This window comes from Geotrypetes seraphini, chromosome 17, assembly GCF_902459505.1.
Source record: "Geotrypetes seraphini chromosome 17, aGeoSer1.1, whole genome shotgun sequence".
Lineage (NCBI taxonomy): Eukaryota > Metazoa > Chordata > Amphibia > Gymnophiona > Dermophiidae > Geotrypetes > Geotrypetes seraphini.
The window spans coordinates 11,683,229-11,706,632 of NC_047100.1; the positions used below are offsets into that span (position 1 = coordinate 11,683,229).

At 43.4% G+C, this 23,404-nt stretch overlaps 1 protein-coding gene across 1 annotated transcript in view; it reads right to left on the reverse strand.

Moving 5' to 3' along the window:
• FAM120A (family with sequence similarity 120A) overlaps positions 1-23,404 on the reverse strand; it is a 126,126-nt gene that overhangs the window by 25,312 nt on the left and 77,410 nt on the right. The window contains exons 10-12 of the mRNA XM_033926005.1: positions 19,570-19,744; positions 18,264-18,513; positions 13,419-13,533 (exon numbers count right to left, since the gene is read on the reverse strand). Of these exons, the coding sequence (XP_033781896.1) occupies positions 13,419-13,533; positions 18,264-18,513; positions 19,570-19,744 (540 nt within the window). The remainder of the gene's footprint in view (positions 1-13,418; positions 13,534-18,263; positions 18,514-19,569; positions 19,745-23,404) is intronic.

The following is a 23,404-nucleotide window of genomic DNA, read 5'->3' on the forward strand; positions in this document are numbered from 1 at the left end:
GACACTTTATTTTGGATTTTCAACAGTAGCACTATATCAAGTGGACAGCATTGAAAATAATGCATTTAAAGGATTTGAAGAGCATTTCAGCCAACTGTTTGAGGACTGCAATAGAGGACTTCAGGAGTTGTGCTTCGAAGTCCTCCAGCTTAGCTCATACTGTCACCTTCTAAAAGGGGCAGTATTTCTGGGGACAGAGTTGCTGCAATGTTTGAAAAGCATAGATACTTACCGTGACAGGTGTTATCCAGGGACAGCAGGCAGATATTCTCACATGTGGGTGATGTCATCCACGGAGCCCCAGTATGGACAGCTTTAAAAGTGTATTGCCACTTTAAGTTTTTAGAAACTTCACGACTGCCCACGCCGCGCATGCGTGAGTGCCTTCCCGCCCGACGTAGACTCACGGTACCTCAGTTCCGTAAGCAAGCTAAGAAGCCAATCAGGGGAGGAGGGTGAGTTGTGAGAATATCTGCCTGCTGTACCCGGATAACACCTGTTACGGTAAGTAACTGTGCTTTATCCCAGGACAAGCAGGCAGCATATTCTCACATGTGGGACTCCCTAGCTTACTACAATGGGGTGGAGGGAGAGTTGGCTATTAAGAAAATAAATTTTGCAAAACTGCTTGGCCGAAGTGACCATCCTATGTGGAATAAGATTCCAGACATAGTGTGACTGTATGAACCGAGGACCAAGTAGCAGCTTTACCGATCTTATCAATAGGAGTGGAACGTAAGAAAGCAACTGAAGCTACCATAGCTTGGACTTTGTGAGCTGTGACTAGACTCCCAAGGTGCAGTCCAGATGAAATTCAGTGACTACCTTTGAGAGGAACTTTGGATGGGTGTGAAACACTACTTTGTCATGGTGGAACACTGTAAAAGATGGATCTGCCACCAGCGCTTGAAGCTCACTCACTCAATGAGCAGAAGTAATGGAGATCAGAAATACCACTTTCTAAGTGAGATATTTGAGTTGAGCTGAAGACATTGGCTCAAAAGGAGGCTTCATGAGTCTGGAGAGCACAACATTAAGATTCCAAACCACTGGAGGCGGTCCTAGAACTGGTTTGATATTGAAAAGTCCCTTCATAAATCTGGAAACAAGAGGATGAGTAGTCAGAGGTTTACCGTTGACTGATCCATGAAAAGCACTGATAGCACTGAGATGAACTCTAACTGAAGTGGCTTTAAGACCTGAGTTGGATAAATGGAGAAGATAATCCAGTAATGAAGATATAGATGAGGATGAACACCGGGTGGAAACCTGTGCCTAGTGTTCCACCCTGCAGAAGCACTCCATTAAAAGTCGTAAACTTCAGCAGGAGAAATTGTTCGGGGCTGCCATGGACATCGATAATGCCTTGCAGCCATCAACATTGGTATTGGGAGATCTTGTACCATCAGGTAAGCTAGCTAAGAAGCCGCCAGCTTCCCAACCAGCGTCGCAGGTCGCAATAGCATCGAGTCCCTTGATGCAGACCAAGTAGCAATGTTCACTATTGCAGCTTGTCTCTCCTTTGAGGTGTGCATCCTCATCATGGTCACCCTCTCTGAGGCAAGTCGCTACATCGTTGGTACCCACAGACAAGCCACAGGTACTGGTGCTTTCCTTTAGGTAAAAGCTTGATGAGCTGTTTCAAAGGGAGCTGGGTGATCTTTTCAAACTCCATGCAGCAGCATCCACTCCCTTGGTACCAGCCCAGTCTGAGCATACTGCCACCAGGCACTGCAGCCAGCTGTAGAACGGCATGGATACTCGGTACCAGCCCAGTCTGAGCATACTGCCACCAGGCACTGCAGCCAGCTGTATAACGGCATGGATAATCATCCAGTCACCATCGCTCCTCTCGACGCTCTATGCATTGATCCACTTCATCGAGATATTGACGTTCCTCCTCGTCATCTCAACATTCGAAATCAGGAAAACACTATTCTTCATCATGTACTTCAAAACGAAACAGAGTTTCTTGTCAAACCTCATTCTCTTCTTCTTCGGATCAGTACCGGAGTCATCGTAAGCGTCGATCCCCTCGAAATCGCCATATGGATTCATGTAGAGCTAGAAACCTTGGAAGCCAATCTGCTTTGTCTAGCCTTTCTGTAAAATAGTATTTCCTTAGATTACTCCTAAGCCTATCACCTCTTAACTTTATCCTATGCCCTCTCATTACAGAGCTTTCTTTCAAATGAAAGAGACTTGACTCATGCGCATTTATACCATGTAGTTATTTAAACATCTCTACCATATCTTCCCTCTTCCGCCTTTCCTCCAAAGTATACAAATTGAGATCTTTAAGTCTGTCCCCATACGCCTTGTGACGAAGACCATGCACCATTTTAGTAGCCTTCCTCTGGCCTGACTCCATCTTTTAAATATCTTTTTGAAGGTGCGGCTTCCAGAATTGTACACAATATTCTAAATGAGGTCTCACCAAGTCTTATTCTGAATTATCAATACCTCCTTTTTCCTACTGGCCATACCTCTCCCTATGCACCCTAGAATCTTTCCAGCTTTCACAGTCACTTTTTCAACCTGCTTGGCCACCTTAAGATCATCATATACAATCACACCCAATTCCCGCACTTCTTCCATTCTGTAAGCTTGTATTCGATGACTTTGTATGGTGACCACTTCGCTGATTTTCCAGCACCTCTTGTTGTAAACTGCCTCAAACTATCATGGCTTTGGTGGTATATAACTATCATGGCTTTGGTGGTATATAATAATAAAATTATTATTATTATTATTACTACTACTACTAAACTGTACTGTTCCCTCGGGTTTTTGCAGCCCAAATGCCCTTGCATTTCTTAGCATTAAATTTTAGCTGTAAAATTTCAGACCATTCTTTAAGCTTTACCAGGTCTTTCTTCATGTTATTCACACCATCCTGGGTGTCTACTCTATTGCAGATTTTGGTATCATCCACAAAGAAGCAAATCTTACCTGACAGCCCTTCAGTAATATAGTTTATAAAAATGTTAAAAAGAACAGACCCAAGAACAGAACTTTGAGGCACACCACTAATAACATCCCTATCCTCAGAGCGATCTCCATTGATCACTACCCTCTGTCTCCTTCCACTAAACCAGTTCTTGACCTAGCCTGTCAGTTTGGGACCCATCCCGAGAGCACTCAGTTTATTTATTTAGACATCTGTGTGGAACACTGTCAAAGATTTTGCTAAAATCTAAATATATCACATCTAGTGCACTTCCTCTAATTCTCTGGTCACCCAGTCAAAGAAATTGATCAGATTTGTTTTAAGTTCATTTAACATTTAATTAATCACCTAATTCAAGGCAATGCACAATTCTAAAAACAATTTTTGACAGTATACAGGGAAACAAAAAAAATCATACAAGACCTAACTCTAGTGAATCCATATTGTCTCCGGTCCTGTAATCCACAGGATTACAGGAACTTCACCATTCTCTGTTTTGAAAGCATTTCCATTAATTTGCTTACCACAGAAGTCAGACTTCCCGGCCTGTAATTCCTTACTTCTTCCTTACTTCCACTTTTGTGGAGAATGACCACATCCGCCCTTCTTCAGTCCTCCAGTACCACTCCCAACTCTAGAAATTCATTGAAAGGGTCAGTCAGCGGAGCCACCAGAACTTCCCTAAGTTCCTTCAGCACCACTGTATGTAAACCATCTGGCCCCATCGCTTTGTATACCTTTATTTTAGCTATCTCCTCAAGAACACAACCCTCTGAAAATTGATCAGGGTCTACCACTCCTCCGTCCCTATTCACGTTTGTCTTCTGTGATCCTGCTCCCGGCACTTCAGCCGTGAATACAGAACAGAAATATTTGTTAAGCAATTCAGCCTTTATCAGCCTTTATCAGCTTCTACATATTTCTTCCCTTCGCTTTTGAGTCTCACAATGCCACTTTTGCACTTCTTCCTAAGAAAGGAGAAAACAAAAAAATGGGATTACGAGACTGAAAGAAGGTACGAACCGCTATGTGGAGAGTGATGAGGAAAAAGTAAATGTGCTAAACAAATACTTCTGTTCGGTGTTCACAGAAGAAAAACATGGAGAAGGGCCGCGACTGGTCAGCAAAGTTACACCTGAGAATGGAATGGATACTGCACTGTTCACGGAAGAAAGCATTTATGAACAACTTGAAAAACTGAAGGTGGACAAAGCCATCCCAGCATATTGAGGGAGCTCCAAGAGGTTCTGGCGGGTCCTCTTAAAGATTTGTTCAATAGATCTTTAGAGACGAGAGAGGTTCCCGCAGGACTGGAGAAGAGCGGATGTGGTCCCTCTTCACAAAAGTGGTTGCAGAGATGAAGCGGGAAATTACAGATCGGTAAGCCTTACTTCGGTTATTGGAAAAATAATGGAAATGTTGTTGAAGGAAAGGTTAGTGCAATTCTTAGAAACTAATAGATTACAAGATCCGAGACAACATGAATTTACTAAAGGTAAATCGTGCCAAACTAATCTGATTGAATTCTTTGACTGGTTGACCAGAGAATTGGATCAAGGACGTGTGCTAGATGTAATTTACTTAGATTTCAGCAAAGCCTTTGACACAGTTCCTCATAGGAGGCTCTTAAACAAACTCCGTGGGCTGAAGTTAGGGCCCAAAGTCGTGAAATGGATTAGAAGCTGGTTGACGGACAGACGCCAGAGGGTGGTGGTTAATGGAATTCGCTTGGAGGGAAAGGTGAGTAGTGGAGTGCCTCAGGAATCGGTGCTGGGACCGATTCTGTTTAATTTGTTTGTGAGCGACATTGCTAAAGGGTTAGAAGGTAAGGTTAGCCTTTTTGTGAATGATACCAGGATTTGTAACAGAGTGGACACCCCGGAGGAAGTGGAAAACATGAAAAAGGATCTGCAAACGTTAGAAGAATGGTCTAATATCTGGCAACTAAAATTCAATAAAAAGAAGTGCAAAGTGATGCATTTAGGGGGTAGAAATCCGAGTGAACCGTATGTGCTAGGAGGTGATAGGCTGACAAGCACTGACGGAGAGAGGAACCTTGGGATATTGTGTCTGAGGATCTAAAGGCGTCTAAACAGTGTGATAAGGTGGTGGCTGTAGCCAGAAGGATGCTAGGCTATATAGAAAGGAATAATCAGCTGAAAAAGGGAGGTGTTGATGCCCCTGTATAGGTTGTTGGTGATGCCACACTTGGAGTATTGTGTTCCCAATAATAATAAAATTCAGCAGAGCAGATCAGAAAGACATCTTCTCAATTCGTTTGCAGAAGGAAAAACTACAGGTGACAGTACAGCCCACTGGGGAAGGAGGCAGAGTCAAAAGATATAGATGATACCCTTCTGCAATCAATTTGCAACCAGGGATATATAACCTGTAGTCAGGACTCCTAGACACATTGCACCAGAACCACGATTGGTGTGAAAAGTTGAAACTAAAGTTGCTAACTTGCCAGATCTTGTACAAGTCCAAAGTTGTTTGTCTTCATGATCAACTGTCTCTTGCATCTGCAATTGCCTAAAGTTAGACCTAGAGGGTAAATTCAAATTGGATTTATTGACAGTACCTGTTCTGGTCATAAATGTTGAAGTGAAGTGCTGGGATTTTTTGGATTCAAATTAATAAAATTGTTATGTTGAACAAAAAACTGGCAACACTGGTAGTCAAAAAGTATCTTTAAATTTGCAAAGTACCATTAATAATCCTCACTGTAGAATTTAGTTGTGTCTCCACCAAATGCTCATGTGAAGACTGGGCCCATACTGCTATGCAGTACTCCATCACAAATGACAGAACACTCTAAAATCTTTGTGAATGACTTCTTTCTCCTCCCTTCAGCTCCATGAAAACTATTTACCTTATACTCGAATATTAACTGAGACTTTTGGGCCCAAAAATGAGGGTCTGGTTTATATTCGAGCCACCTTCCAATGATGGTGCTTTTTTCCTCTGCTCCCCACCAATGCTTTTACCTCACACCCCCACTTGATGTCCAACACTGTAATCCTCCACCCTCCCCCGATGACTGGCACTGTTATCTTCCAACCCCTCCAATGACCGGCACTGTTATCCTCCACCCCCTCCAATGACCGGCACTGCTATCCCCCCCGATGACTAACATTACTATCTCCCCCCTCCCTCCTATTCTCCACTACCCCCATTACCCCTTACCCCAGAACGACATCACACTTACAGGCCTGATGCTCTGTGCTTGTGAGGTGAAGGGCCATGAGCGTCTGCGCATGCTCAAGACCTGCTGGCTCTCGCCCTCTCTGGGATTCTCGGAGTCTAGCAAGCCTTGAGCATGCGCAGATGCTCAAGACCCTTCATCTCACCAGCACATAGCATCGGCGACTGTTTCCAGAGCATCGGGCCTGTAAGTGCGATGTCGGTCTGGGGAAGGGGGGAGCGGTAGATAAGATTGCTCAAGCCACTGTTCTTCGATTCTCCAGTGCTACCGGAAGCGGAAGAGGATGGAAGAGATGGTGAACATGGACGGAGAGAAGGTGAAGAGATGGTGAAAGGAAGGCAGAAAAATTGAAGAAAACGGAGTATGAAATCAGTGTCAAAGAAGATGTAGTGCAAAAAGTGAAGGAAAGGAAAGAAACAAATGCATAAGGAGGCCTTAAAAACAGCATTAAGAGTACAGATGGAACAAGATGACCAGAAAAATAAAACTCGTCAGATAACAAAGGTAGAAAAATGTCTTTAATTTCATTTAGTGATTGAAATATGTCAATTTTGAAAATTTACATCTATTGTTTTTATATTTTGGACTGTTAGGGAAAAAATGTATTTCTTTTGTGGTGTATTGTATGCAGAGTCTGGGGGTTTTCGTTTTTGTGCAATAGTACTTTTAGTTTGCAGGTTTGTATTTGAAAAAGTGGTTTTTTTTCTGTTTTCTGCATGTGTGACTGAGGTCAGGTGTTCTAGTGGGGACTTTGGTTGGTGTCGAGGCCCCAAGTATGAAAATATTTGTCGGCTCTCCTTCAGCTTTTTGGGATTTGAAACATCCCCAACTGAAAAATTAGTGATTACATATGCCATGATCCCTGACAAATGATGCTCATGTATCCAGATTTCTAACCTTGGTTTATATTTGAGTCAACATTTTTTCCTCCTTTTTTTTGGGGGGGGGGAAAGGTTATCTTGGTTTATATTCGGATTAATTTATATTCAAATTTATATGGTATCATCTGAACTGGGGGAGGAAGCTAGGGGAGGAAAAAAAAGAAAAAGGCTGGATCGAGGGAGGGGGGTCACACAACTAAAAGTTCATTTAGAGTGACAAATAACTTTCAGCTGGCTAAGGACACATTTTTAATACTAGAAAAAGCTTAAATTAGTCAGTCAGTTATCTAGCTGACATGTCTATACAATTCAAAAAATATTAAATCCAATAATATGTTTCAACACAGCTCTAACACCCACAAGTACAAGTTTCAAATTTCATCTTTATTTGATACACTGCCAGAGACTGCTTTCAACAATAATAAAAATTATTATAATTTATTCTTATATACCACCAAACTATTAGTTCAAGGCGGTTTACAACAAGAGGAAACTGTACAAACAGTGAATTACATACATAAGCATATCAAACATTTATCAGAAAATTCAAAAATGGCAATTAAGTCACATATTTATCAAACAGGTAAGTTTTAAGAATTTTTCTAAATAAATAATGAGACTGAGCTTGGGGGATAAGAGTGTTCCAACATGAATTCATTGCACTAGCCTGAAATGCAAAAGTTTTTCCTAAGAAAAAAGGACAAACTTACTTTATATCTTTAAAATGGCTCTTCTCAAAGTTTCAGTCTTTATAAGAGAATAAGATTAGGGAGCATGATATGAGATCGTCTGTAAATTAGAAACATAAATCTCTTTGCAATAAGCCTTAAGCCAGCAATTCCAGAGTCTGCTCAGACCACCCATAATACACATTTACCACTACAGAGGTCACGGTAGATGTACTTTTTTTTTTTTTTTAACAGATATCCTTCAACATTTTATAGATGAAGATAATTAGAGCTTCTTTGAAATTCCCTGCTGTGATGACTATTTTATACCTTTGCACAAATTGTTTCAAATGTATATTTATTCTGAAGAACAGCTACTTCCTTTTAGTTCTCTGATTTATTATCTAAATGAAGAGAATGCCTTTCTTCCCACCAACACCCTGCTATGCACCTCTTGCATATAGCTGCAGATTATCGTATTTTCACTCATATACCGCGCACCCGTGTAAAACGCGCACACGGGTATAGCACGCGGGAAACTGTAATTTATGGAAATAAATTTTTATATACCGCGCACACCCGTATACTGCGCATGCCGCCCCGACTCTCCCGTCGCCGCCCGACTCTCCTTTCGCCCGCCCCGATTCTCCTTTCGCCCGCCCCGACTCTCCTCTTGCCTGCCCCGACTCTCCTCTCCCCCTTGAAGTCCTGTCCCCACCCTGAAAGCCTGATGCCCCCCCCCGACATCCGATTCACCCCCACGCAGGACCGCTCGCATGCACTCGCACCCCCACCCCGAAGGACCGCTCACACCCCCACAGCCTCCCGACCCCCCCCATCATGGAGAAGCTCCTACTGTTGTCCTGCTTCTTCCTCTGCCGGCGGTCCTGGCCCTTCTGTGAGCCCTGCGTCTGCGCTGCTTCCTCTTCCGGCAGTCCCGCCCTTACTCTGACATCAGAGAAAGGGCGGGACCGCCGGAAGAGGAAGCAGCAGGACAACTGTATGAGCTTCTCCATGATGGGGGGGGGGGGTCAGGAAGCTGTGGGTGTGCGAGCGGTCCTTCGGGGTGGGGGTTCGGGTGCGAGTGCATGCGAGCGATCCTTCGGGGTGGGGGTGCAAGCGGTCCTGCGGGGTGAATCGGACGTCGGGGGGGGGGAACTATGTAAAAAAAAAGTTGTAAAACGTGCTCACGCGTATAATGCGCATGGTTATGCACGGTTTGTAAAATCGTGTATAACGCGCGCGTTATATGCGTGAAAATACCGTACTTGTCATTTCTTTTATTTTTCTATTTACATTTTTTAATGAGACATATGACCAATAACAAACATCTGACCATTTACATAACATGGTTCTCGTACTGGGCCCAATATTCAAAATGGTTTGAACAGCCAGGAAAGGCTCCTGGTCATTTAAATCACCTGTTCAGGGCTAACAAGGCATTTTCAGTGGCTCTTAACATGCCACTGAAAATGCCCAGTAAGTGCCCAAGCTGAAATCAGCTATTTGGGGACAAATTCAGCACTTTAGCCAGCCAAGATAACCGCATAAAATGCAATCCAATCTTTATGTGGTTCTTCATAGCCAGTAAGTGCTGAATATTGCATTTAACCAGCTACATTTTCACCTGCTCCATACACCCAGAAATTCAATGCCAGAGCCTGGTCAGCAAAACACTAATCGCCGACAGCTGAATAGCAGGTCCATTGTTTTTTCTTCTGCAACCATGGGGTAAACACGGATGACACAAGAACGACCAGGAACAAAAACATCTTCGCATACCCAAAGATTACAGGCTGCAGATACAAAGCCTTCCTAGATAGGACCTTTAAGTTCCAAGCGAACAGACAGCAAATCTGGCTGAAAAACCACATAATCGAACCCAATGTAACTTATAATGCATTCCGCAAAACAATCAAAACTGCCCTATTCGCAAAATACATTGACTAAAACGGTCCCCAACGCCACCAGGTCTCCTCTCCCCATTAAACGCATTTTCTCTCTCTCTACAAACCCCTCATACCTTGATCTCCTCGAACCCAGAACTCCAACTCTTGGTTGTTCTAAATCCCTCAGACACTCATTACCCTTAGATCTCCAATCAATTAATACGTAACTTTCGCCTCTAAACTATTGTATTGCATATAGACTCTTTGTACGATATTGTATGTAGACTTAATGTATAGTATTGTATTTAGACTTAATGTATAGTATTGTTATTCAGACTCACGGTATTGTATAGTATCGTATTGTATGTGGATCTATTGTTTTGTTTTGTATTGTTTTAAAACCTTTAATATTCGCTGAATGTCCAGCCTTCTTACTATGTAAACCGCCTAGAAGTCGTCCGACTGTGGCGGTATAGAAAAATAAAGTTATTATTATTATTATTATTAAAAACGTTTTCCATACCTTTAAGTCCTTAGCACAGAGCTAAAAAAAAGCTTCTACCTTTAAGAAATAGCACTTTTGTTTATAAACTTTTTGCTTAAATATATATCCAGTATATCCTCTCCAAACACATATCTAAATAAGAGGGCAGGCGTATTGTAATTACAGAGGGTCAGATCAAAGGACCTCTTATAATTTATATCTTATTACAGGCCCACGTCCTAATGAACATCTTTGGCTTACGTTCAAACAATTTTTATTGAGCAAAAATTTTTACAGAGCAAAAACAACTGGGTAACAGGTACATCAAGCTCTGCCATAGTACAAAAGGTAATTAAACAGAATAATAGAATGAGAGGGCCCCACCCCCACCCAATTCAGCACAAAAATACAAGAACAGGCAAATATATCATAGAAAGGGAACCCCTACCGGGGTAAAGATCCCAGGGCCTGGTGTCTGATGACATTGTTAGCCATCACACCAAAGAAACTACTCCCCCACCCCATCCTGGAAACAGAACACAGAGAAATGCCACCAGTTGAGTCGTAGAAGGTGTCTGGCCGACTTCCCAAGGACGAAACCAGGGTATTCAAAACAAGACTACGCCTGGTTGGCGGTAGTGAGTCCAAATAAAAACTCCAATGAAGCAAAACAAAAAAACTCTACGTCACCGTTTAGGAAAGCCTTCCACCTCCCAAAGAGCCAGCGTATGAAGCTGGACCCTCCACAGCCAGAAGGTAGGAGGAGTCGTGGAAGTCCAAAGTTGCAGAATACATTTGCGAGCCAGGAGACACACCTTACGACAGAACAGGCTCCTTCCTTTAAGCAAACCCTGGAAGGAGTCTGGAATATCCAGAACCAGTTGCTCCACCATACCTGCATTAAAGCAGCCCAAAAGGGGGCTACTCGTGACCAAACTGCCCAAATATGCCAACAATCCGAAAAAGAACGAGAAATAGTATTAGGAGCTCTACCACATCATCATAGTGATCTCAGGATGCGAAGGGAAAAATATGGACTGGGTCTTTCGACTGCTCAGCAGTGAGCGCTGTGTCGAGGCAGTTTGCGGAACCTCTAAATCCAGTTCCCGCAGAGAGACAGCAATGATTTCATTTAAGTCAGATGGCTTAAAGAGCTTGCACAATGTTGGATCTTTTCCCTGGTCTAGGGCTGCTACATCCTCCTGGCTGTCCTCGCCCCCACGAGAAACTGTGTCTCTTACAGAGGAGGCACTTCTGGAGAGAAGAGGAATAGACTCGGATCCCCAATCGTCCCAGTCCTCCTCTGACTGTAGCCTCAGGCTCCCTTCACCCTTTTTCTTGAAAAGGAGCCAGATTCTGCAGAGATAAGCTCTCCTGTGTGCTGACACAGCATCAGCTGGGCCTGGAGACTTTGCATTTTATATAGACCTCACATATGAGAGCCACAAAATCAGAGTCAAAAACCTGACCTGAGTCCCGGAGGATCTCTTTAGTACTCCCTGAGGGGACCTCCCTGTAAAATTAGCATCCACACACTGTTGCTTTACTGGTGAAGCTAAATCGCCAGTAGAGTGCTCTAGGGAGGATTTATGTCTCACTTCTCGAGCTTTCTGTGCCTCTGGAGGATCCCGGGGGAGGGGCCAAACCCAACGCTTCCGCCTCCCTTATGTGCTCTGGCACATGGCGAACGGTCGTTCCTCAGTGCCCATCCAGTGCAAAACTGGCATGATACAGTGGTTAAACCACCTGTGTACTCCATTCTGACTGACTCTAGATCCAAATGAGGTGTTTTGAAGAAGGGAGAAACTTTTAAAATAAAATTGGGAAATCCTAGATGAATGCTGTGGCAGTGATTCTGGTGTCAAAAAACAGCCTGGGGAAGCTATAAAAACGGATTTAAAAAAAATCTCAAAAACTGGATTTTAGAGGAGGGGAACCATCAAGGAAGCCCCTAAAACTTCTCAAAACCCCTAATTCAACTCCACCCAATGTCTTTCATAGGCAGTAATAGGCTGTACTCACTGTGCTGCCATGTGCTGTGCTTGCATCAGCTTACACTATAACTGGATAGAGAAAAAGCTTTTTCTGCCTCAGATAAGCAATAGGATGTCTAGGGGCTTATCTCTTCGGGCTGCCTTTTACACAGGCTGAACCAGCCTGAAACCCTCTACACATCTAGTTTCCACATGCTTCTTCAGAAGGGGGGGGGAATGCAGATAGAAACCCCCAAGGTCTCCTGACTAATGCAATGCCTGTAAACAGCCTGCGCTCACATGCTTCGAACAAAAGCAAGTGATCAGGCGACCAGAGGCCAAACCCTGAGCTGATCCAAATGTTAGGACAAGCTGGCCAGATAGGTGACCTGCAGCAAGGATGGTCTGCCAAGTTAGAGACTTCAGAACCCCCAATAGAAACATAGAAACATAGAAAAAAGCGGCAGAAAAGGGCTATAGCCCACCAAGTCTGCCCATTCCAGGTATCCCCCCCCTGAATCTGCAACTTTCCCCAGGCACAGCTACCGGGGAGCTCTAAAGCACCCAAAGCCTAGAAAATCTTCAATTAGTACCTGAATAAATATTAAACAGAGCAGATGAAAGACACCTTTCTCCTTGTTTGCAGAAGGAAAAAACTGAGGAGAGGGGCAGTGCCTGGTAATGCAGGGAGGTAGAGCTGAAAATGTAAGATGAAATTCTATACTTTTTTCAACAATGTTATACAATGTGAAGATTTGCCCTTTATGGAATCCAGCCTGTTCTTCTTGCAGAGTCTTAGTAACCATGTCTCTCAGGTAAGAGCAATATCTTGCCAAAAATTTAAAAGCATAATGTCCCTCCAGTTATTGCCTGGGAGATTTGGCTTATAGGAATAAATAATATATAGCGTTTCCCTTGTAGCAAGTAATGCCTTTGGGTTAATCAGAGATGGAGAGTGCATCTTACAAAGCAATTACAAACCTTGGTCACTTTACCCACCCAAAAGATACTAATTAATGAAGGAGAAAAAGGATCCCAAAATTGTTGTACTACCCAATGTTTTGCATCTGTGTCTTAAAACTGTGCTGCCTGATAATAGTGCATGAGGCAGAGATCCTTAACCCTTATTTTGTCTTGAATTGCTTTATTTGAGAACCTGGATCACCTTTTCTGCCAAATAAAACTGTATATCTTGCTCTAAAGAATTTGGAAAGACATTTTTGATACTGGCAAGGGTAGCGCTCAAAACAAGTAGCACAACTTTAGTTAAAATCATCATTTTTATGGCAGTGATTATTAGTTGCCCTTTCTGATGCAGCTGATGAAACCATGAGCTAAAAATTCCCAATAAATGACATTGTGAATTACCTTCAGCTCCTGCAACTGGTCTGGCTCATACAGTTTGGGAGACAATGCCTGGGCCAAGAATGCATCAAGTTCCTGACGACGCAGTATTCTGATTCCAGGCCACTGCACCATGTAGCTAATAGGAAAGCAGAAGATATATTAAGTTTCAAATTGAGAAAATACTAAACAGACACAAATGTTTTCTCTATCAATGTTCAACATATTATTTTGAATACTAATACTCATGGATTGAGTGAAAGTGGCATTCCCAAAACGAGGTCTCTTCTATTGGAAAAAAAACTTGGAAGTTTTCTTTTTGGTTTTTTTTTTAATCTTTATTGATTTTCAAACTTTGACAGTGCAATACAATTAATGGAACATAAACTCTGCGTAAAACGCACTATTAATTATACAAGTAATACATAAAACAATCATTTTCTCCCACCCTCCTCCCAATTATTAATACAATAAGACATATCATGTGATTACAATATTATAATTAAGTAATTTTAATCCTCAAAATACATTTCCCTCCCCCCACCCACCCACCCTGGATGTGTAAGGAAATCTAAGAAAATGAGAGATACATGACCATTATTGCGAGGTAACAAATGTAGTCAATGGGCTCCACACTTTATTAAATGAATTACTAAACCCCAACCATTCCGCATTCATTCCCTCATATTTATATGTGGTACACACATTTGCCCACCAAAATGTGTCATTAAGTCTGTCATGTCTCTTCCAGTTATGCGTCTTGAAAGTTTAAAACAAGATAGCTATCAACTACACCACTTCCAAGCAGCAAAGCAAGACAAACTTTGCCTCAAAGCAGTCACCCAGTACCGTCCTACTGTATCACAAAGTATGACTGACAGCCGAGTTAACAAAGCACCAGATTCCATCATGCAACAAACTCAGTTGATTAACATTTGAAATACCGCTTAAAAATAAAATAATAAAACTGCTCATAGTGAGATAACTTTTGTTTCATATAGAATGTCATATAAAAATTATAACTAAGGATTCTACTGGTTAACATGGCACCATGAAAGACCCCACAACCAAATTTATCTAGGATTCTGCAATCTCTGCCAGGAGGATTACTGGTGCAAGTTCTTGAGCTGCAGAGATTAATGCTGTAACTGAGGCTTATCGAATCCTGGACGAGACTGGATTCTTTTAAAAGTGTCCAATAGTGCTGCCCGATTCATAATTCGAATTGATTCACCGATTCGAATCAGGTGAATCGATTCGAATCGATTCAATTTTTTACAAAAATCATCCTCCCGATTCAATGGCCAACCCTTCCCCGTGCCTTCCTAAAGCAGGAGCTGCAGCGCTGCCTCTTGCTGGCCATCCGCTGCTGCTCCTGCTTGAGGGGGGAGGGTTGGTTAGAAAGGTCTCCCCCAGCTTGCCCGCTCTTGCCTCTCCCAGCTTGCCAGCTCTTGCCTCCCCCAGCTTCCCCGCTCTTACCTCCTTACCGCTAATAGGGCAGCTTGCAGGCTCGCTGGTGTTGTAGCGATCCCTGCAGCTGTCCGTGGTCCTCAGCGGCACGTTCTCTGCTGCGATCCTGCCCCTGACGTCAGAGCACGGGCAGGACGTAGCAGGAAGGTGTAGGCTGTGTGTGGAGCAGGTGTTCGTTCGCGGCGGGGGGAGGAGAAAATGTACCTTCCCTGGTGGGGGGGAGCAGGCCTTCGCAGCGGGAGCAGGCCTTCGCGGCAGGGAGGAGGAGAAAATGTGCCTTTGCGGGGGGGGGGGAACAGGCCTTGTGGAGGGAGCAGGCCTTCGCGCAAGGAGAAAGTGACTTCGTGGGGAGAACAGATCTTTGTGGTGGGGAGCAGGCCTTCAGGGCAGGGAGGCAGGCCTGTGCAGAGGGAGGAGGAACAGTTCATTTGGCGGTGGGGAGACAGGCCTGTGCAGAGGGAGGAGTAAGGAGTAAGAGAGGGGAGGGGAGATGCCAGACCTGGGGGTGAAGGGAAGAGAGAGACCAAAAAGAGGGGGAGGAAAGCAGAGGAGAGGTACTGGACTAATGGAGAGAGGGAGAGGGAGAGAGAAATGCAAGACCACAAGGGGAAGGGTACAAGAGGGACAGATACTGCTCCAAAGTAGGTGAGCAAGGTGCAGGATGGCAGGAGCAATAGTAGGAGAAAGCCTGTACCTGGGGAAGGGGATACAGGAGGTAAGGAAGAGAGAAAGAAGAAGCTGGATATGGGGAGAGATAAGATGCTGGGCATGGAGGGAGCATTGAACAGGAACACAGAAGAGAGATACTGGATGAAAGGGTAGATGAGAAAAGGAGAGATGGTGGATCTGTGGATGGTGGGGTCCATCGCTGCAGCTGCGGGGGGATGAAAATGAAAAATAGGAAAGAAGCCAGACCTCCGGGGGAGGAAAGGGAAACAGAAGGGGAGGACAGAGATGGATGATTAGCACAGAGAAAGAAGAAAGGAGAGCCTGATCAGAAGACAACCAGACCAACATGGGACCTACACGATTGGAAAAATGACCAGACAACAAAAGGTAGGAAAAATAATTTTATTTTCTGTTTTGTGATTACAATATGTCAGATTTGAAATGTGTATTCTTCCAGAGCTGGTGTTGGACCGTAAATGTGAGCTAGGATTTAATAGAGAGAGGAAAAGTATTTTTTGTTTGTTTATTTTGTTTACACCACAGGACCAGTGTGGGTAGGAGAGGGCAAAGAGGGTGAAGAGGCTATAAAATAAACCCACCAGGATGTTTGGAAAAAACCACCCAATTGGGCAGGAAAATTGAATCAAATCAAATCGAATCGAAAAATCGATTCAATAGGCTGAACCGAATCGAAATATTTTTTCCTGAATTGGGCAGCACTAGTGTCCAGTTTATATGGAGCCACTGGAACTAGCAGAGGCACCTCTCGGTTTATTTTTATTTTTTTAACATAGCATCTCTCATAAGATTATGGAAAAGAAGTTTAAGACAATCCTTTGGCTATTTCTGCCATGCATGCTGTTTCCTGCACTATAGTCCTATGAGCATACTACGCAGTTATATGCACATTATTCCTGCGCTAATTAGTCTTACCGCACTTCAGTAAGCAGTAGTCTTATTTTGCTAAATCCTTATTTCTGGCTGTCTCTATGTTGCAATACAGCAACTGCAAGTTTAACATTAGTAGACCTCAGCAGGGCTAAGCAACTTCTTGCTTTAGTATGGCTCACCTTTATACCCACTTTTATTAAACTACGCTAGCAGTTTTTAGTGTGGGGAGCTGCGCTGAATGCCCTGCTCTGCTCCTGACACTCATAGAGTTCCTATGAGCGTCTGGAGCAGCGTGAGGCATTCAGCGCGTCTCCCGGCGCTAAAAACTGCTACCGCAGTTTAATAAAAGGAGGCCTTAGTTTTACAGGACAAGGAAAAGGGAACCGATATACTACCTTTCTGTGGTTTCAAATCAAAGCAGTTTATATATTATATACAGGTACTTATTTTGTACCTGGGGGGCAACAGAGTCGCAAGAAGCTGCGGTGGGATTTGAACCCAGCTCCCTTGGCTCTCAGGCTGCTGCACTAACCATTACAGACTACCCCTACACAAATCTTCTTGAGCCCAGCTGTATCTTCAAATTCAATTCTGATTTTTGCTAAAATTTCATTATAGCAGTTTGGTTGATGTGCTATAATCCATTTAGATGTGTAGAAATAAATGTCAATAAACAGGTTGGAGGTAACATATATTACATAGCTATTATAATACCTCCAACATGTAAACACGTAAGGGTATGTTTACTAAACTGCACAAAGCAAATAGTTCATTTGCTAGCACAGGTCCATGTTATTGGCTGCTACATGCTAACAGCAACCACATGCTAAAAGCAGGGCTCTCAAAGTCCCTCCTCGAGGGCCGTAATCCAGTCGGGTTTTCAGGATTTCCCCAATAAATATGCATGAGATCTATGTGCATGCACTGCTTTCAATGCATATTCATTGGGGAAATCCTGAAAACCCGACTGGATTGCGGCCATGAAGGAGGGATATTGAGATCCCTGTGCTAAAACAAAGTAGACAAGTATTAAAAAATCCTGTGTTAAACTGCTTAGTGTGGGTAGGCGCAGGATTCAGGTAGGATATGGAAGATAATGGGACATGGTTGGCACGGGCAACCAGAACACAGGTCAGCTGACCCCACTGCTAATCGTGTAGCTGCACGTAAAGTCACCCAAGTGTAACAGCACTACAGGCTACAGCTTGGCCATGGTCTAACAAATAAGAAGTCAGTTCCCATCCCCAAGTAAATTCACCTTCCAAGCACAATCCAATACTCCTCCTGTCCAACCAGACTTACCTAGGGCATCTCTAATCATCTAGTGGACCAGCCAAGAACTCTCTGCTCTTGTCCCATGGCTGCCTGGGATCTAAATGGAGACTGACTTCTAGGACTTAGAGGTAGTGTTATAATACTACTACAAGGTGTCATAACTGCCATTTTTAACTCCTGGCTAGGGGGCAGGTACAGAGAGGGACAATTTCTGATCCATCCACTAAACACTTGGGGTACCCTCAGGTATGTCTGAGGAGAGATCAGGAAATGGGTTGGGTACATGAAGAAGGACCGGTGCCGGTCCACAAAATAATTATTTTATTTCCGCCGGTCCATAGGTGTCAAAAGGTTGAAGAACACTGGTCCTAACCCATTTACAGAAGCAAGAAATATTTCCCAAAGAAGCATCCAAGCTGAGAGACATTTTACCCCCATAAATACAAAATAGGAATTGGTAATTATTTTATTATTTCCTGGATATGCAACTTATCAGGAAACTGAAAACATTTTGAGGACACTCAGAAAAGACACAACACTTCATGAAAAACAGTCAATGCTCACCGTAACACACAACAGAGCACCATAAGGTGAGTAGGCACATTAGCTGGATTAAGCATTGCTGGTGTGTCTGATCTCATGCATGCCAAAAAAGCCCGCATTCTCCGGTTCTTATCTTCCACAGCTTTTCCCAGCCACAACTTTTTCAGATTAGGACAGGTCCACTCCCTGAATGCAAGAGCTTCTACTAGTTCAGGGGTCTGAGGAGATTTTCCTTTATAGGCAGCCCATTCTTTAATTATCACTGGATAAACTGTAGAATTTAAAAAAAAAAAACAACAAAAAACCCAGGAATAAAAAAACTGTTAGGATGAAGGATATGAATGAAATTTTTGATAGTCAGTGACTGCCATATTAAGTGGATTCTGTGCTGCTATTTGTATGGAATTTGCATAAAAGGAAAACAAACAGCCTCTTCAGGAGGAAAAAGCATGAAATACTAACCAGGAAAAGAAAGGAACTGGGTAAACATTTCACAATTGCCTAGCTTTCTTCTTTTACACAGAAATTCACATTTGTTATGTGGCTTTCTGAATAATTACATCACTAAAAATTACAGATGATTTCCCTACAGGAAGCTAAACAATTAATGACCACGGACAACAGCAGCATAGTTTTAAAAAATGCTTGAGATTTCTATTAAACTGGATTTTATTTCTTTATAAGAAATAGAAAGAAAAAGGATTCAAAACATTGGTTAAATCAGGACTCCTTTGTTTTGCTTCATTTAATCTTCTACTGTACTAATTTTCTTATTTTAAAGCATGCCATAGTATTATTGCCCTTGTCCTCATCATGCACCCACTTTTCAAGACAGACTTAGTCTACTCTGCAAAAGCCTGCAGCTGTCTCTGCAGAGACTGTGGACAATACACTTGCTGGGCCTTTGAGAAGAGAAGCTGGGACTGAAAAACTATACTGTACTTTTGTATCACTTTAACAAAATCTACTGGGAATCCACAAAAATATTTTTCAGAATGCAAATGCATAGATAACCCTCTACTTTTCTGAACCTGGTAAAGTACCTAATTGCCTCAATAATAAACTCCCAAAATTCCAAACAATGAATACCTAGTATCAGAAGTCCTAATCATAATTCACTTAATCCAACACTTTACCCAGTTTAAATAGAAAGCTTAAGCTGAAGAAACCTTCTGAAATGTAATCTTATGTACCATGGCATGGCCAACAGAGGAAAGTAGAGATGGTAAATTAACTTTCATAATGCATAAAAAGTCAATAATTACATTATACTAAAGTCCATCACTACTGTAGCTGCCAAAGTAGAGGAAGAAATGAATGCACCTACATTCTGGGGGGAGTCGATTCTTTCTAAATGCAAGCCTTTCACTTTTCTTTCTGTTTTCCGCCAAACTAAACAGGACTCCGTAAACATACTGACGAACTGATCTGTAAAGCAGGGTAGCAGGAGGCAGTTCTTTGTTGGCTTCATCTTCAATAGCAACAGGAATCTTGATTTCACCCTTTTCAATACAAACAGACAAGAAAAGGTGCAACTCCAGAATATTTTACAAAATATAGCAGAGAATTTATTTGGAGTAGAGTGGAGGAGTAGCCTAGTGGTTGGTGCAGTGGGCTTTGATCCTGGTAAATTGGGTTCAATTCCCACTACAGCTACTTGTGACCTAGGGCAAGTTACTTAACCCTTCATTGTTCCACAAAACTTAAGATTGTGAGCCCACTAGGCACAAAGAAAGTACCTGCATAGAATGTGTACAGTGCTGTGTATACCAAGCAGTGTTATAAAAATGATTAGTAGTAGGAGAAGCAAAGAATGAAAGATTAGGTTCTTACCTTTGCTAATTTTTTCCTGTGGACATGACGGTCAGCCTTGACCAGTGGGTAAATATCCTACCCAACCTGTGAGGATCTGTAGTAACCCAAATTTGCATCTCTCGGCTTCTCCCCTTACACTCTGCGCTTTGAATGAACTCCTCAGTCCATTCCAAAGCAGTTGAATAACCCAGGAATGTCAACCTAGAAAACACCCAACATGGGGAGGAGCCCCTGCAACACATTTCTGTTCTGCTCGGTATAAAATAAGAGAAAGTTAGTCAGCAAATAATAAAAAAGCAACACACAGAATTCACAAACTTTGTATGAACCAGTGAACCAGCTGCACTGAAATTTTAGCATATAACACACACGTAACACTGTAACAAAGTACTTCTAGAAATCTTCAGCTCCTGAACCCCCAAGGGCACAAAGGAAAATAGAAGTCATTTGACCATCCAGACCAGACTAAAGCAGAGAGCAAGCTTACCAACTGACCGGACAGGAGTCAAGACTGACAGTCATATCTACAGGAAAGAAGATTATCAAAGGAAAGAACCTAATCTTTCATTCCTGTGCAACATGACTGTCAGTCTTGACCAGTGGGACGTACAAAAGCAGTCCCCTAAGAAGAGGGAGGGAAATGTGAGCCTTCTGCCACCATAGTGGCACCAAAAGCAGAATCAGCACTTGCTGCTAGGTTCACCCGGTAGAATCTGGCAAAAATATGATAGTGGAACCACATCTGAGTTCTACAAATCTCCTCAGGTGAGAATGCCTTAGCTACCACCCTTGAAGCTGCCATGCCTCTGATTGAATGGGCTTTGAGTCCCACCGGAGGGAGCTTGACACTGCTGATATATGCGGAGGAAATCGCAGACCAAATTCACCTGGCGATAGACGCCGTTAAGGCCGATCTCCCTTGGTGCACTGCCCCTGTGAAAACAAACAGGTGGTTGGACAGGTGAAACTCATTAGTTACCTCCAAGTACCGAATGAGGATTCTACAATGTCCAGATACTGCAGAATTCTGTCTTCCTTTTTCACTCCCATCAGCAAGAAGAGCACTTCCCAATTCATATAGAATGTGGGAACCACCCTTTGGAAGAAAGGAATGAACCATACGCAATGATACTCTGGTCCCTGATATTCAGAGGAAAGGTTCCCTGCAGGACAAGGCCTGCAACTCCAATACTCATCTGGCCAAGGCAATAGTCACCAAAAACACAGACTTAACCGTAAGATCTGTGAGCAAGGCCTCTTCCAAAGGCTCATAGGGGGCTCGAGCAAGCACTCTGAGGACCGTATCATGCACCGTATTATCTACAGCAACTCAGCCGTCCCACTCAAACTATTAACTGTTGCATGGTCCATCTCACACAGAAATCTCAACAGGATCCAATTAAACCTCCCCTTGACAAAAAATCTTAAGTACAAAAGAACCTTCCAGTCCATGTTCACCTTCCTCAGAGTCAAAATCTGGAATGATCTTGCTGAGACTATAAGAACGGAAACCAACCATACCCTATTCCGAAAGAAACTGAAAACTTCACTCTTCGACAATTAATTCTTCTAAGATCATTATAAGCACCTGAACTTTACTTAATTCGCTTAAGTTTTTTTATTTCCTGTCCCCTTTCCGCTCCTTCCCCCCACACTAACCCTTTTCCCTTCCTTTCCTCAAGTCGCCTAGAGCAGTGTTTTTCAACCTTTTTCCACCTATGGACTGGCAGAAATAAAATGATTATTCTGTGGACCGGCATCAGTCCGTGGACCGGCGGTTGAAGAACACTGGGCTAAGTCGTGGGCCAGACCCCGCCCATCTCTACCCAATCTCCACCCCAGACCCCACCCCCATAATAGTACTAATTGCACCTTGCACATCCCGTGCCCATCTGGAAGCCTTCCCTCTGACGTTGCAACTAGAGAATGACACAGTGACAAAATTCATCACCGTTCCCGTTCCCGTCCCCGCGGATAACTGCGGGAAACCATCTTCATGTCATTCTTTAAGGAGAGAGAGAAGAATCAGAGTATGAATGGACTCAACCACTGACCCTCAAGCTTTGCTTTGAAGAATGCTGGTGTAGGAGAACTGAGGTTGAAATAGACACTACAAAATGATATGGGATTATTTCCCGCGGTTATCCGCGGGAACGGGAACGGTGATGAATTTTGTCACCGTGTCATTCTCTAGTTGCAACGTCAGAGAGAAGGCTTCCGGTCCAGGTGCAGGATGCCCGTAGGAGCCACTGCCCGTGGCTTTGTGCACTGAATCAGTTAGGAAGAGGGAGCTGGCTCGAAGATAATGCCGCATTGATTGCACCGTGGACCGGCGGTTGAAGAACACTGTTTTGGGCCTGATGCAAATGCTGGCCCTGTGAACCGGCAGGAAATTTCTGTGGACCGGCACTGGTCCATGGATCGGTGGTTGAAGAACACTGGCCTAGAGCCTGTTTAGGTATGCGCAACACACAAATATTAGATTAGATTAGAAAGGGCTAACATACAGGTGGCTGAAGCCACAAAACCCCCTTCAAAAATCTGGACACATCTGGATTAGATGCTAGAGATCGGCATTACAAGCCGGTGACCTGGACCTAGAGAGAGGCCACTGCCAGGTCCTTGTCCAGGTTCTCCTGTAAAAATGCAAGCACCTTAGGAATGGGCACCTCTGATGGCTCAGTCTGCTGTTGGCTGCACCAGTGCTAGAGACATTTCCAAGTTTTCGTGTAGGCAGAAATGATAGAACGCTTCTTGGAACTCACGAGGGTAGTAGTGATCACCAAATCAGAATACCTTTTTATGTTTTAAAGCTGAGTGCTTAATAGCCAGGCCTTAAGACCAAAGCGGTCCAGATCCTCCAGAAGAACTGGCTCCTGAGATAGGAGGTCGGGGAGACAAGGTAATCGAAAGACCCCTGTCCACTTGCAAACTTACTAGGTCTGCATATCAAGGCCTAGAATCGCATACCCCTTGTGGGTGAAAATCTTGTGAAGGACTCTTCCTATCATTGGCCACAAAGGGAACACATAAAGCAGCTCTCTTTGAGACCAGGGTTAGATCAGCGTGTCCATCCCTGTACTTACTGGCTCATGTCTGAGAGAGCACTCTACTGGATCTAGAGGCTGCCAACTCAAAATCTGCCTGGACATTGTCCACCCTGGCTACATGAGCTGCGGAGAGGTGGGTCTACACCAACCAAAACAGCATGCGAGCTTCTCGACTACTACTACTACTTATCACTGACAGGGTTGATGGTCAGTCTAGAAGAGGTATGTAGGCAGATTGATAGGCTTAAAAATAATAAATCCCCGGGACCGGATGGCATCCATCCATGGGTAATCAAG